The sequence below is a fragment of the Eucyclogobius newberryi genome, unplaced genomic scaffold, assembly GCF_026437365.1.
Source record: "Eucyclogobius newberryi isolate DKJ021-1_F unplaced genomic scaffold, fEucNew1.0.hap1 SCAF_12, whole genome shotgun sequence".
NCBI lineage: Eukaryota > Metazoa > Chordata > Actinopteri > Gobiiformes > Gobiidae > Eucyclogobius > Eucyclogobius newberryi.
In genome coordinates, this window is record NW_027315746.1 from 28,072,532 (window position 1) to 28,087,467 (window position 14,936).

The window sequence follows — 14,936 nt, forward strand, 5'->3', positions numbered from 1 at the left end:
CTGCTGAATGAAGAGACTGTGTCGGCCTCTTTAACATGGACAGGAGCAGATTCCATAACACAGGAGCTTTGTGGCTAAACGCTCAACCTGTGTTTTTAGAGACTCTTGGGACCACCAGAAGGCCAGCACTCTGTTAAGAAGAGATGGTTCTATAGCATCACAACTCTACAGGGAGCCAGTGAAGACACTCGAGCACCGGTGCATTATGCCCTTTTTTATTTTTAGTTCCTGTTAGTAATCTTGCTGCATTTTGAATCAGTTGAGCTTTTAGGACACGCTGCGAGCAGGGAGTTACAGTAGTCCAATCTAGACATTACAAATGCATGTTTTTCAGCACCGCTTTTAAGATAAGATGATCCTTTATTGTCCCACATGGGGAAATTTCATTGCTGCAACACAGGCAGATGCAGAAGAAAAGAACATAACTTATAGGAAGTTTGAAAACACTCTCAGTAGAAGATCTTTTATAAACAAACTCCTATAGACAAACCTCCCATTTCCCAACAAGGGATGGAGGGGAAAAATAAAGGAACAAATTTTAGGCAGGATTTTGACTATTGCGCAACTGGAAAGGCTGTTTCACAGGTTTCATTTAATAAATAATTTGCGACTTTAACTAGTTCAGTTTCAGTGCTGTGGTGGGCTCTGAACCCTGACTGGGAAACTTCAAATAAGTTATTGTCCTGTAGGTGGCGACAAAGCTGTTGACTACAACTTTTTCAAGGATTTTTAGAGACAAAGGGAAGATTTGAAATAGGCAAACTGCCCATAATGAGTTCTGAGACGTTTTAAACCAGCCTGACTCAGTCTGAACAAAGGGGCTTTTGTGGCTCGGGCCGTGACTCCCTGATGTCACGACTCCTGGCCGTTGTGTTTCTGGAGGAACCTGACAATGCAGTGACCGACGCAGAATCCAGAGCCCGGGGTTTTCACCGGGACTTTATGTGGGTCATGTCCCGTCACACCGAGACGCTGGTGAGACACTAACCACTGCTGCTCATCGTGTGACTATTGTCCGTCCACGTCAGGCTGACCTCACACTGCAGGAGACTGTGTGCTTCTGTGAGCTGCAGTTTCCAGAGATAAAAAAGTACATTAGTAGTTGTGTGGTTTATTTTTTTACTTCATAGAGTTAAGAGCCGGAATCTACTTTCTACTATTAACATTGCAACCAAACACTAAAACCCAACATTCTTTCCTTTTTTTTTTTTTTTAACAAATCACCGCTCATCGACGTGGGACTTAAGATAAGATATTCCTTTATTGTCCCACATGGGGAAATTTCATTGATGCAACGCAGGTAGATACAGAAGAACAGATCACTTATAGGAAGCTTTGTGAAATCAAACTTTCTGACCAATCAATTTGACATAAACGGAAAACTATAAAAGCATTTTACATTTAGATTCATTTTTTTTAAGATAAGGCTGAGCAGAAAGGACTTGTGTTGCTGCTAAAATTGTCTTTTAATTGAACAAAAGACTTGCTTTGAAAATTTTTCATTTTAAAAAAAGTATGCAATTCTTTAACTTCGATTATAATTTTTATGTCTTTACAATTGTGACCTAAATAATCACAATTATTGATTAATCTTGACATCCCTAATATTGACTTAAAATATCAGGACGATTCTTCATCAAAATAACCAGATGTTTACGTTTCACTGTCAAAGTACAATTTGAAATACTTTCACTTGAGTAAATCTTTTGCCAATGTATTTGTAACATGTAAAAATTAAGTTATTTTTCCGCGTCTGTTTCTTCAACTTAAAATGATATTTGTTGCTTTAATTAGTTTCAATGAGATTCTGCAACAAAAGGTTTAGTTCCATTATTTCTCACGCACTACTTTTACATCACTCCATTTGAGAATATCTGTACTTTTAGTTTCAGTTTAAGAGAAATGGGGGGGGGGTTTATTTCCAGCACAATCATAATCTCCAACTAAGATATACAGATAAAACTAGGGTATTTTTACTAAACATTGTTTTTACTGTTACGATCACTACTTTTGACACTTTAATAGATCTCTGTCTGAAATACTTTTACTTGTCATACTCCAAGTACTTTTTTCATGTGTTCTTGAGTATTTCTTTGCCCCTGTGTCTGTACTTTTACATGAGCAGAGTTTAAACAATTTAAAAATGATGGTTTTAGTCAAATGGTTTCCAGACGTATGTTCATTAATAAAACCAAATTTGGAACAAGGCAAAAAGTAATCTGGCTAAATATGGCCAAAGTTCAATTTGTGAACCAACATTAGCAGAGGTGGTAGTAAAGTTACTTCAAAATAATCTGAAGTAGAAGTTCAAAGTAATTGTCTGAGAAATTACACAAGAACAAAAAGGTATTTGGGAAAACTATGACTTAAGAATGACTTTAACTTTCTGGATGTAAAATCTGATTTATAAAGTTAATTTTATGTAACGTGAAAGACAAAACATTAAAAATCTGGTATTTTCCAATAAACTGACACAAACTAAATCAAATCTGAAGGAGCGAGAATACTTTTGTCACCTGTCAATTTACTCAGCGTGAGAAGAGTGAATGTAACAGAGTACTTCCCACCTCTGGACTTAAGTAACAAAACTGAGCACTTCTTCCACTGTTTGTCTGAGGGCTTCTAAAGTAACCTGACCCCGGGCCTGACCACACGGGGGCAAGAGCACGTGGCCTCCCTCTTCACGACACAACACCAGGGATGTTTGGGCCATACGCTCCAGGGTCCCTGGCCAGCCTGGTGAAGAAAAAGAAGAGTCGGGTCTTCACTGTGGGCGGTCTGGAGAGACAGGAGATGGCGGAGGAGAGTGGATCGATGATCGGTGGCGTTCTGGACGGCGAGGAGAAGCAGCCTTTTCTGGCTGCTGGTGCCTGGAAACGTAAAAAGTCCCTTGGCTTGTCCGAGGGTTCTGGAAGTGAGCAGCAGGTTGAAGCTGAAGCTATTGATATGGGAGGTGAGAGCAGAGACTGTAAGGTGATCATAAAGCTTGCACAGGATAGTGCATCCTTTAAGGAGTGGAATTCAGTGGCATTGTCAAAGAGCCTAACTGTAGCTGTGGGAGTGATCAAGAGTGCGAGTGTCCTTAGAGATGGCTCGCTGCTGGTCGTGTGCAAGGACGCGGCTCAGCAACGGAAGGCGATTGGAACTAAACGTCTGGGTGGAAAGGACATTCTTGTGTTTGATGCTGAAAGAAACACGGTCAGAGGAGTTATCGTAGGTGTCCCTACGGCGACGTCTGTGGATGAAGTTAAGGAGAATTTGACTGGAGCTAAGGTGGTGGATGCTAGGCGGTTGAAGGTGACCCGGTTTGGGGTAAGATGTGACAGCTTGTCAGTAATGGTAACACTTGAAGAGAGGTGCCTGCCTAGTGAGGTGTTCATTGGGTACATGTGCTATGACGTTAGGCCATATGTTCCACCGCCCCTGCGTTGCTTTAAGTGCCAGCGCTTTGGGCATATTGCAGCGGTCTGTAGAGGGAGGCAAAGATGTGGTAATTGTGCAGGAGATCACGAGTATGGAAAGTGTGACGAAGGAGCAAGACTGAAGTGCTGTAACTGTGGGGAAGAACATAGCTCTGCCTACGGGGGATGCAAGTTTAGCAAAAGAGCTGCTGAGGTGCAGAAAATTTAAGTCTCTCAAGGTATATCCTATGCAGATGCAGTCAAGAAAGTGTCAAGTAACGAGTTTAGAGTAAATACAGAGAGAGGAGCCAGTGCTGCTCCCAGCCAGAGTGAAGAGAGGGAAGCCAGCGTAGCTCCCAAGAAGTGTGACGGTCCCAAGTGTGACGGTCCCAAGTGTGGAGGTTCCAGAATTATTGAGAATACCCTGGTTGTGGATAGAGAGGATTTTGTGCTCTTTATGGTGGATGTTGTAAACTGTGCTGCTCAGACTCAAAGCAGAACTGAAAGGATCAAGATCATTGCTGCAGGAAGATTCCTTGGAACAAAAGAGCTTGATTGGGCAGATATAGAAAACAGGCTAAAGGCGCTAAATGGGAGTCGGAGTGATGGGGGTCTGCTTTTGGGGAGTCAGAGTGATCAGAGTGACGAGATGGGGGTGGGGGTGGTCTCCTGCCCTCGCCCAGTCTCGTAGATGCACGGCTACCAAGCAGCGACATCAGTGGAAATATTAAAGCTGTTGTTGTTGTTGTTTTATGGCGGTTGGCATCCAAGTGTTGCATTACCGCCAGACTTTATTCCTCAGACTTTGTTGTTGTTGTTGTTGTTGTTTTATGGCGGTTGGCATCCAAGTGTTGCATTACCGCCAGACTTTATTCCTCAGACTTTGTCGTAGTCCTCAGACTCTGTCGTAGTCCGTAAAAGTACTCCTTCCATTGCTTTGGTGTTACAAAGCCCATGAGGTCTAAACAATGAAGCCTAAAGAATAAAGCTGTACGGTGGAAGCACCGAACATCAAAGAAGGAGAGGAAGATGAAGAAGAGTCAGTCCTGGAATAAAGCCGGTCGGACTCTGAAAGATATGTTCTGACGCGCTTTGAACTCATGGGCTTAGAAGTGATGGAAGAAGAATTTCTATAGGATACAACAACAGGGGGGTGTTGGAGACTGAGCCGAGGATGAGGAGCAAGAGGATGTTCTAACGCGCTTTGACTTCATGGGCCTAGAAACGCCAAAGTGATGGAAGAAGGACTTCTAAAGGATAATACGACAAAGACATCCCATGACCTCATGGGCTTTGTACTTCCAAAGCAATGGAAAAAGATTTTTTAAGAACTACGACAAAGTCTGAGGGGAGGAAGAACTTCTATAGGATACAATGACAAAGGCATCTCATGACCTCTTGGGCTTTGTCAAAGCACTGGAAGAAGTACTTTTAAGGACTACGACTAGGACTCACACTCTAGGACTAGAGTGTGAGGAATAAAGTCTGGCGGTAATGCAACACTCGGATGCCAACTGCCATAAAAAAACAACAACAACAAATACAACAACAACACCACCACCACCACCACCACCAGGGAAGTCGATAGCTGAAAACTACTCTTTTTGAAGTCAATACTGCACAAAATGGCTGCAAAAGGACTGGGGTTAGACCAAGAAGCATTCTGCTGTTCCATCTGTCTGGACTTACTGAAGGATCCAGCCACTATTCCGTGTGGACACAGTTACTGCATGAGCTGCATTAACACTCACTGGAATGGAGAGGTCAGTAAGCAGAGCTACAGCTGCCCTCAGTGCAGACAGAACTTCATCCAGAGACCTGTCCTAGTGAAAAACACCATGTTGGCTCTTTTAATGGAGGGACTTAAGAAGAGTGGCCCTCCAGCTGCTCCAGTGTCACACTGCTCTGCTGCTCATGGAGATGTTTCCTGTGTGAAAGCTGTAAAATCCTGTCTTCAGTGTCTGGTCTCTTACTGTAAAGAGCATCTTCAGCCTCATTATGACGTCGCTGCATTAAAGAAGCACAAACTGATGGAGCCCACTGAGAATCTCCATGACAACATCTGCTCTCGACACGCTGAGATAATGAAGATGTTCTGTCGCACTGACCAGCAGTGTATCTGTTACCTCTGCTCTGTGGATGAACACAAAGACCACGACACTGTGTTGGCTGTGACCAGAAGACATGAAATGCAAAGAGATCTGGAAGAGAGTCTCCAGAAAACCCGTCAAAGGATTCAGGAAAAACAGAACCAGGTGGATTTACTGCAGAGCCAGGCAGATAACGTTATCCGCTGTGGTAATACAGCTGTGGGGGAGACAGACCGCGCTTTTACACAGATCTCTCTTCTGATGGAGAGAATCAGGGCAGAAGCAAAGAAACACATTCGATCTCAACAAGAAGCAGAAGAGCACAGAGGCAAAGAGCTGCAGGACAAAGTGCAACAGGAGATCATCGAGCTGAAGACCAAGTACAAGGAGCTGGAGAAGCTCTCACACACTGAGGACCACAGTGGCTTTATTCTCTCGTTTCCATCTTTGTCTAAAGTCAGTGAAGCTTCTGACCTTTCTGACAGTGAGACAAGACCATTGTTGTTCTTAGATGTGGTTCAAACTGCAGTAGCTGAACTTAGGGAGAAACTGCTGGACACTTCTGCTCTCAGTCATGATGAAAAGGACACAGAAGAAGATTCAGAGGACAGTTGGTCAGACTGGGCATGATGCTCACACGCCACTGGACTCAGAGGAGTGGCTAACCCTCCCACCAATGAATTTCCATGGACAAACAATGCATGGTTTCCAACGAGCGTCTGATATGAGATCTCAAGAAAGTGTCATCCATCTTCAAAATTATTTGTTATCAAGTCTTGGGCTCTAGATTGCTACAATGATGGTTATGTATTTTGGTACAACAAAGTAAGCACTACTTTTACAGCCACACCTTCAAACAAAATAGGAATCTATGTGGATTACAATGCTGGACTTTTGTCCTTTACAGTGTTTGTCAGACAGTGTCTCTCATCCACACAGTTCAGAGCACATTCACTCAGCCTCTGCTGGCAGGGATTTGGCTCAAAGATGTTGCAGACTGTGCTGAGATCTGCGACATTTCCCACCGTTAGAACAGCAGGTGATTGATTTTATTTTTTAACAAGCAAGCTTTGATCTAAATAAAATGTTTTTTAAAACGTAAATGTTTTGTATTGTTTTCACTTTGTCTGATTTTAAAGAGACATTTGTAGTAACAAAACAATATTATTGATGCTAGAAAAAATACATGAATAACTTTGAGGCTATTTCAGACAGTTATATGTTTTACTTAAACTCTTTACACCTGTTTGAATATTAGTTTTTAGGCTCTACAGAGTTTCCAGTCAGTGTTAATGTTTCTCTGTGTTCGCTACAATCTGCTGTAATCTCTGTCTGTCACTTTGTAACTGAGGAAAGCAGAGTCAGTGTAAACGGAATGATCTCACCACATTCCAAATACCATATTGCCCTGAAAGCAAATGGCACATATCATAAACAATCTGATATTGATCTATTCATCAAACCAGGAGGAGCAATAAAAACATACCCCGACTCTGGAACTCCCTCCCCCAACCTGTCCGCCACTCTCCCTCACTCACAACATTCAAATCCTGCCTAAAAACATACCTCTTCACCCAAGCCTATGACCTCCCCTACCCCTAGCCTCCTCTACCCCATTGCCTACTCTTCTACCCCGTTAAATCCCCATCTTTTTCTCTCTACTTCTTCTGTCTTGTTCATTTTATCTGTATATTAATGTGTATTGTACGTGTTGTCCCCCCCTGTCTGTAAATACCCCCCCTTTTTTATTATGTTCAGCGTCTTTGGGTCACTGAAAAGCGCTATATAAATAAAAGTTATTATTATTATTATTATTATTATAACATATCAGCTTGATTTTTGTTGTTATGAATAGGAACAGCCCATAGCCCACAATTTTAATCTTGCTCTGCTAAATATGTAGTAAAAGTAAGTCATAAAACATTTACATCAAACACATACTTACAATAAAACATAAACATAAGTGCTCTCATCAAACATCCTAACATATGTTATGCTTCATTTCAGCGCCACCTACTGTCACGTTGTGTTTAACAGTTCAGTACAGCTGAAGTAGTGGTGCTCAGAATAAAAAAATAGCTACTTAACTGCCATTGTAAATAAACCCAATTCACTAACAAGGATTTTACTTTGGTAAAAACAAAACGATGAATAATTATAATAATATATAATCAATGACAATGGTATGGATTAAATAAGGTGTAGACTGCATATTATAAATGAAACGACACAGCATGGACACACCAACAGTGACATGAGGAATCTAAAGTATTTAAAGCTGTTAATGAGTCTAAGGACAGTGGGAACAGCATTTCTTTTGGTGAGAGGTCCTGGTCCCCTCTGCCCGAGGGGAGGGTCAGCACTGACGTCTGAACACAACAACTGGCTGTCTGTCATAAACTATAACATCAATATTTCAAGGCAAGTTTGAGTTTAATTTAGTTGTTTATTACAACTGAGGATGATAAATGTAAGCTTCTTATTGATTTTATACACTATATGGACTATAAGACTCTCTGGTAAAGTGAGGCTTTAATATAATCCTTCAATTACAACTATGAACAGGATAGTGGCCTACACACTAATATTTTTGGTATGCTGGAAATGTTATTTTACTCTAACACAGTTAAGATAATTATATTTAAATTTTAGCTTGAACTTTTACAGATTGTATCAAAGATTGGCAATTTTGAGTTTAAAATGTTACTTCCTGGTTGTAAACTCGTGTCGTGACCATTAGCAACCATGTTGTAAACTGAATCAAAACTCGTCTAATGTCACAGAAATTATGATTTAACAAATAAAATATATGAGATCAGGGTCAGAAAAATGTGTTTTTGCTTGTAAATGTTCCCAAAAATGTGGATGGACTCTCACGTTTTGGAACTGTGCTCTACTTCCTGTTTTTTTTAACAAAACATATATTTTAGTGTACAAGTACAAAACTATCATTTCTATTTAAAATAGGTTTTACACCACCAAATAAAGTAAAAACTAGGACATCGTCATAGGCACTTCAATGTAAATACAAAGCAAACAATGGATCCATTTTTCTATTTCCTTTTCTTGCAGTTCAACATTGCGTTTGCACTGTCACATTTCTTAAAATATAACAAGAGGGGAAAGTGTATGTACATCCAGGCTGCGAAATAGACAGGGGCCCGGGGCCCTCAAGCAGTTGAATCTCCGGCGGGCCCCCGGTTTGAAATAGGAGGGGGCCCGCCGTGCCCCTCCTCGAAAAAAATCAATATTTAACCTGTAATTTGGCCATATTCGGGGCATATTCATCGCTTAAGTTTCGTTTTGACAGACATGCCCACTTCGCACGTGTTCTCGCTTCTCATTGGCCGAGCGGTCTCCGTGATGTAATATCGATGAAAGCGGGCATCTGATTGGCCGCTGCGTTCGTGTTGCGTTCCCGTGTCCTCGGAAATGCCCCGTCTATTTTTCGGGGCAATGTATATATGTTAGTAGTTTATTTTGTAGGACGTGATTTCATATATTCCACAAGATCTCCTTGTGTCAAATGCTGTAAACAGTATTTATTTTGTATCCAAGAAACATTATTATATTAAATTAAACAGTTTTAAAGATCATGATCTCTGGTTTATATGATTCAGTATTTGTGCTCTTCATATCAAATAACAGATAAAAGTACTTTAAATTGTTTTACATGCTAATAACCAGGTTTAAAACAACACATTTTTCTTGTTCTTATGACGCCACGATTCCGCGCGCGCTTGTGGGCCCCTAAAATTGCTTGGGGGCCCCCAGGCCCCTAACTTTGAAAATCTATTTCTCAGCCTGACATCTCAATAGAGAACTGCAAAATGCCATGTTTGGAGGGAGTTCTTTCATAACACTATGTGCACATTGTTCACAGGGAAATGCTGACTGTGGCCCACTATTACCAGGATTTTGGGACTGAATGCTCAGAAACATTGGACTGAAATGAACAAAGCTCAGCAGACTGTTTTACTCCCACTTTATTTCAGAACTATGTACTTGTTCCTCAAAACTCCTGTCATGGACACAATAAATGCACACCTCTGGAACATTCTCCTGGCCGCAGCGAAAAAAAGGCCATCACAAAAAACATTCTGACTGAAATTGATCTATTTGACACTTTGGACCAGATTGAACTCCTTTTTAGTTTTAAATATGCTGTGATTTTATGTCTTTAAATGTTCTGTGCTACTTGTGCCCTCAGTATTTTATTTTCTCTCTCTGATTTAGTTCTTTGTTCTGTGTTTTATGTGTCAAATTTAATCAGTTTTTTCTATTTTCAAAAATTAAAACACAAAACAACAACAAGACCACAGAGAACACAATAAATACATAAAAAAAAAAGAAAGAACGAAGGAGAAGAAATCCAAAGCAAAGAAAATGACATCACTCCAAAATAAATAGTACAAAGTCGGTCAAATTTGTCAATTTTCAAACAAAGTCCAAATTTCCCATTTGTCGTATGTCAATTATAATGTCAGTCCAGTTCTTGAGCTGAGCAGTTTGTGTCATCCAAAAGTATTTCAAAGAGCTCCATTTATTGTGTCCATGGCAGGAGTTTTGAGGCCCAAAGACAAAGTTCTGAGTGAGATGATATTTTAGAGCCACGGGACAGTCCCAGAATCAACATTTAGCATTTGCCTGTGAATAGTGAGCACTTGTGTCTAATTTCTATAACTCTATATATTACGTTTCAGTGATCGTCTTCCCCCAGCTCACAGAACTCTGCATAGGCCCCTTGATACCCTCCAAACCACAGTCCTGCGTACAGTGGCCGCGTGAACACAGTTTGAACTTTATGCAGCAGCGTCACTGTGTCCGAAACGCTGTAAAACGCCAGCACCCCCTCTCCGTGGTCCAGGTACACCCCTATCCTCGACGTCCAGGGGCCCGAAATGGCAGTTTTGACCGCCTTGTGTATGAACTTGTAACTACTGCTGGTGTTACACTCCAGCGCCCACGACTTGTCATTAAACCCAAAAGCCACGTCCGTCATGGGGCCCACTCTGGCGACGTCCTTGTACGCCACGGCAACCGTCACGCGCTTCTTCCTCCACTCCACCTCAAAATAACTCCGCCCGCCGTCTCTCAGACATTCCTTGCTCAGCACCTGGCGCCAGCGTCGAAATCTGTCCGGGTGGTTGGGATATGTCGTTTCTTCTCGCATCAACGTAGCTCTTCTGTCGTCTTCGGACAAAGCCAGCTGGGCGTTCATCGTGGCTGGGTCCAGCGTAACGTGGCACGCAAATTGTGTCAGCTGAGCCCTGCTCGATGGCTCCGTCTTCAAAGGTTGCATTTCTTTTGCTCCATTTTCATACAGAATCTCCCTTATTTTGTCTTTGGTTTTCGAGACGGTTGCCGCCACGGTTTCGAAGCAGGTTCTGGGTTGAGTTTTGATCCTTGGTAACTCGTTGGTTGCGTTGATCTCAGCCACAGATGGGAAGTCCTCCAAAAACTGGCTGTCACTTCGGTAGACAAACAGCTTCCCCATTTCAGCCTCTTTCCGCTTCAACCCTAACATCTCTTCTTCCAGCTTATCCTGTACTCTTTGCACGCGCACGACTTCAGTCTCCAAGTTCGATCGGATTTCTTGCTGCACTTCGCCGTGTCTTTTCTTGATGAGATTAAGCAACTCCACAAACACATGATCACAATCTTTGGCAGCTTTGTCCGCCGACTGGAACGTTTTCTCCAGTTCGATCTCGAGCACCTGGAGGTCTCTATCTTTGTTGGAAATCTGCTGGTGGATTCTCAGTTGTTTTGTCTCCAGTTCCTTTTGCATTTCTGTCCTTGCCACTGCAGCTGGCACCACGCTGTGACTTCCATGCTCACATTTGGCACAGATTATGCAAATGCAGCGTTGGTCGTCCCGGCAGAACATCTCCATTACCTCATTATGCCTGGAGCAGATCACTTCTTGGTCTTTCCCTGCCTTCTCCAGATCTTGAACCACCTCAGCCAGCATTGTATTTATAGCCAGTGGAGGCCTCGGTCGAAAGGTCTGGCAACATTGCGGGCAACTGTAAATCCTGCGCTGGTCCTCCTCGTCCCAAAACTTTTTAATGCAGCTCATGCAGTAGTTGTGCTGGCACGGGGTGGTCACCGGGTTGATGAGGAGCTCCAGACAAATGGAGCAGTAGAAACGCTCACGGTTTTTCTGGAGTCCGCTGTGGGCCATGTTCGCCCTCGTGTCAGCGGCTCGAGTGACTGTCCCGGGCGGAAATGTGACGCGCCCGTCCCGTTACGTCCCAGCTCCGAACTTTTCCTACAGCGCAGTTTGCTCCGCTTACTGTTGATGATGTCCAGACGACGTGGATTGAGATGTGTTCGTGTTGACAGGCGTGTGCTGAGATCCAGATGATTTACAGATCCGCGCACAGCACAGGGTCGATCTGGAAACGCGGGTTGGCATTTTAAAGGGAAAGTGCGACTGTCAATAATATTTAGCTAAAATTAATACTGTTAGAATGTAGTATTTTTGTTTCTGTATTTGTTAAAATACAAGAATGAATGAGTCTAGTCACTAATAGAAACGGTCAGATGGAAAATGTGTGAATTTACATTTTAGATATCTGAAAGTATGACATCATCATATTCTAGAATCTGAAAAACCCCAATATTATCACTAGTTGTATGGTTTGTTTGGGGCTGGAGACATTCTGTGTTCATTGATCTAATAGATCTAATGAAAGCACATTAAAAACAACACTCAATGTTGCAACAGTGCTAAATAAGCTTATTAGAAACAATCTCTTAATAATACTTCATAAGTCATTGGAACAGCATATTCATTCATGTCAGCCAGACACTGCTCAAATAACAAGTACACTGGAGTACACATTTTAACAGCAATGAAGAAACCCCCCGCCATCCAAAAGATCATTTGGTCCAAACTAGAAATATGATCACAATATTCCATCATAAACAGTGGAAAATGTAATAGTCACTCTCCTTATTTTGCTTGGGAAATACCACAAGCAAAAATCTATATTCTCCAACAACAAACCTCTTTTTAAAAATACAAACCATAGAAAAAAAGAAAGAAAAATCAAATCTCAAATAATAAATTTGCAAATGTATTAAATATCATGGAACAGCTAAATCTACTGCAATAATCAACTCCCCTGGTATGTACTCAACTTTTTTTGTATCTTTATTCATATTTCATTGCCTCAACTTCTGTATTGTATTATTTATTTGTATGTCTTGTTTAATTATTATTTGTGCTGTTATAATTTACCAAAAATAAAATCTGGTGACAGAATCCTCATTATAAGTGTGGAGTGACAGAATAATGAAGCGTTTGAGAGAAGAAACATGGCTCAGTTTAGATGTTTCTAAACTTGCTTTGCCAGAAGTGAACAGTTTAGCTTTTGGAGGTTGGTTGTTGTATTAATATTGAAATAAGCCGTTAACAGGCCCGTTCACACTTGTCTAATGACTCTTTACACACTGGAGAGTTGATTGTGTGACAGTTTTCTTTTGAGGGTGGTGTGATAATAAAGAGTGTCCATCATTAAAATGCAAAGAGTTTGTTTGAGCTTCGTGTTGCTTTGACATCAGGTTAAAATGGGGCTAAAAATTCCACACAGATGCAAAATACAGATGATTTCACCTGCATTCAAGCTCAGAATGGCTTTATTTATCCCTTGAAAAGCATTTTTTTGCAGTCACTTTGGCATAAACAAAGTATGTACCATGTTCATTCAGACAGAGTTTATGAATTTAATTTTGGGAGGAATAAAGGACTTAGAATAGCGATTAGTTCCAGGACATGTGATATGGCCGACCTGAGGGCACAAGGGGAAAACTGAAGATAAATGAGCCTCTGGTCCAATCACTTGCACACCCGACATTCAGAGTGATGTCAGAGCTCTGATTCTTCAACTGTTTAAGCTGCAAAAGGACATTCACACAGAGACCACCGAACCAGGAAACAAAAGAGAAAGTGTGGAGACTAAATATCGGGCAGCAGCAAAAACTTTTTTTAGACAATTTTTAAACCATGTACAATTTTAGCCATTGTGGAGGAAGTGGGCGATTTAAAGGAGTCCAAGAGGAGGACAGTGCGTGATTTATGTTCAGTGAAGAATTAATTTAATAAAATGTTTTATTGAACTGATTTGAGATTGGGTTTATAATTCACCGCTTGAGAGCTCAGGACATTCTTATTTTACAGCCACACAGTCTATACTGAGTCAGGAAAAAGGCATTCAGCAACTTTGCAAAGCACAGAGATGATCAAATTCAAAAATAAATAAATAAATATCCTGATTTGTTTTGGCTAGAGTAGTGTGTGTTTTACTTTTAGTAGTTTTTTTTAGCAGTACTTTTGCCTGTAAAAATACTGACAGATAACATTCTGGATTTTAAAGGCAAGCAGTGTGTTTACTTGTAATTGAGCACATTATTATGTAACTGTACTTTTACTGTAACTGTATCTGTACTTTTACTGTAGTTGTAACTGTACTTTTACAGTAACTATATCTGTACTTTAGCTTTGTCCAAATCCAAATGAAACATAAACTGGCAAAGAAGGTCTGATTGACACAGTTTAGGCATTTGTTGTGTTTTGACAAATCCTCTTTAAAAGCTGAATTCAATTAAAAGTAAATTAAAATTAAGAGTTTTAGGGGCTCGTAATAATATGTAGAACATATTTAGCAACTTGAGATTTCCCTTTTAACAGATGTGGTCAATTTTTTAAGTCCAAAATCCCACAGTTGAGTCTTCTTCCTCTTTCTTTCCAGGAAATTCTTTTGTTGCAGCAGCTCTTTTGTACAATCAGCAAGACAACAAAAACATGAATCATCCACACTGAATAGTAAAAATGAGAATACAACTGTCTAGATGCAGCGTCCTTGTCCAACAGCCGACAGCAGAGGGAAGAAGGACGAGTAGAAGGAAGAGCAAGTCGGATCGAAACAATGTCGATTAAATGCAGTTTTGGAGAAAGTGTGCCGGTTTTTACTCTTTTTTTACAGAATTTGTAGAAGTTCTGGGGTTTTTTACTGTTCAGAGATGGAAATATAGAAATATATATTTTACTGTTGAGTATATTTTGAGCACTTTAAAAATTCAAATATAACAAACATTCAATATAATCTTTAAAAAACGAGAATAATGTGATATTTCTGCACTTTTTTGGTTGAGTTTTCAGTCCAGTCATGTTTTCTTCAATCGTAAAAAAGGCATTTACAGGCACATATCACCACCGCAATATTGTCTGAATATCCTCATCAAAACGATTTAAAATTATCAATTACAATATTATTGGTCCTTGCAAGTCCAGCTGAAAGTCAACTTAAACTGCCAGAAAAGAAACAATTTACTAGTCATTGGTATCAAAAATGTACATAAAATGGGACAAAATGAAACCTTTTCAGAGCAGTCTTAATCTATATCAGGACTACAGTAGTTTGGGCCCTTTTCCTATTGA

At 40.8% G+C, this 14,936-nt stretch overlaps 2 protein-coding genes across 2 annotated transcripts; one reads left to right on the forward strand and one right to left on the reverse strand.

The window, feature by feature from the left end:
• The first annotated feature begins 4,978 nt into the window (after nt 1–4,978).
• On the forward strand, nt 4,979–6,242 carry LOC140356646 (E3 ubiquitin/ISG15 ligase TRIM25-like). Its single transcript, XM_072441786.1, has one exon. It carries the CDS (start codon nt 5,027–5,029, stop codon nt 6,119–6,121), a length of 1,095 nt encoding a protein of 364 aa, XP_072297887.1. The 5' UTR covers nt 4,979–5,026; the 3' UTR covers nt 6,122–6,242.
• Nucleotides 6,243–9,107: 2,865 nt separating this feature from the next.
• On the reverse strand, nt 9,108–11,742 carry LOC140356644 (tripartite motif-containing protein 16-like). The gene has a single exon (XM_072441781.1). It carries the CDS (start codon nt 11,673–11,675, stop codon nt 10,191–10,193), a length of 1,485 nt encoding a protein of 494 aa, XP_072297882.1. The 5' UTR covers nt 11,676–11,742; the 3' UTR covers nt 9,108–10,190.
• Between the last annotated feature and the right edge of the window lie 3,194 nt (nt 11,743–14,936).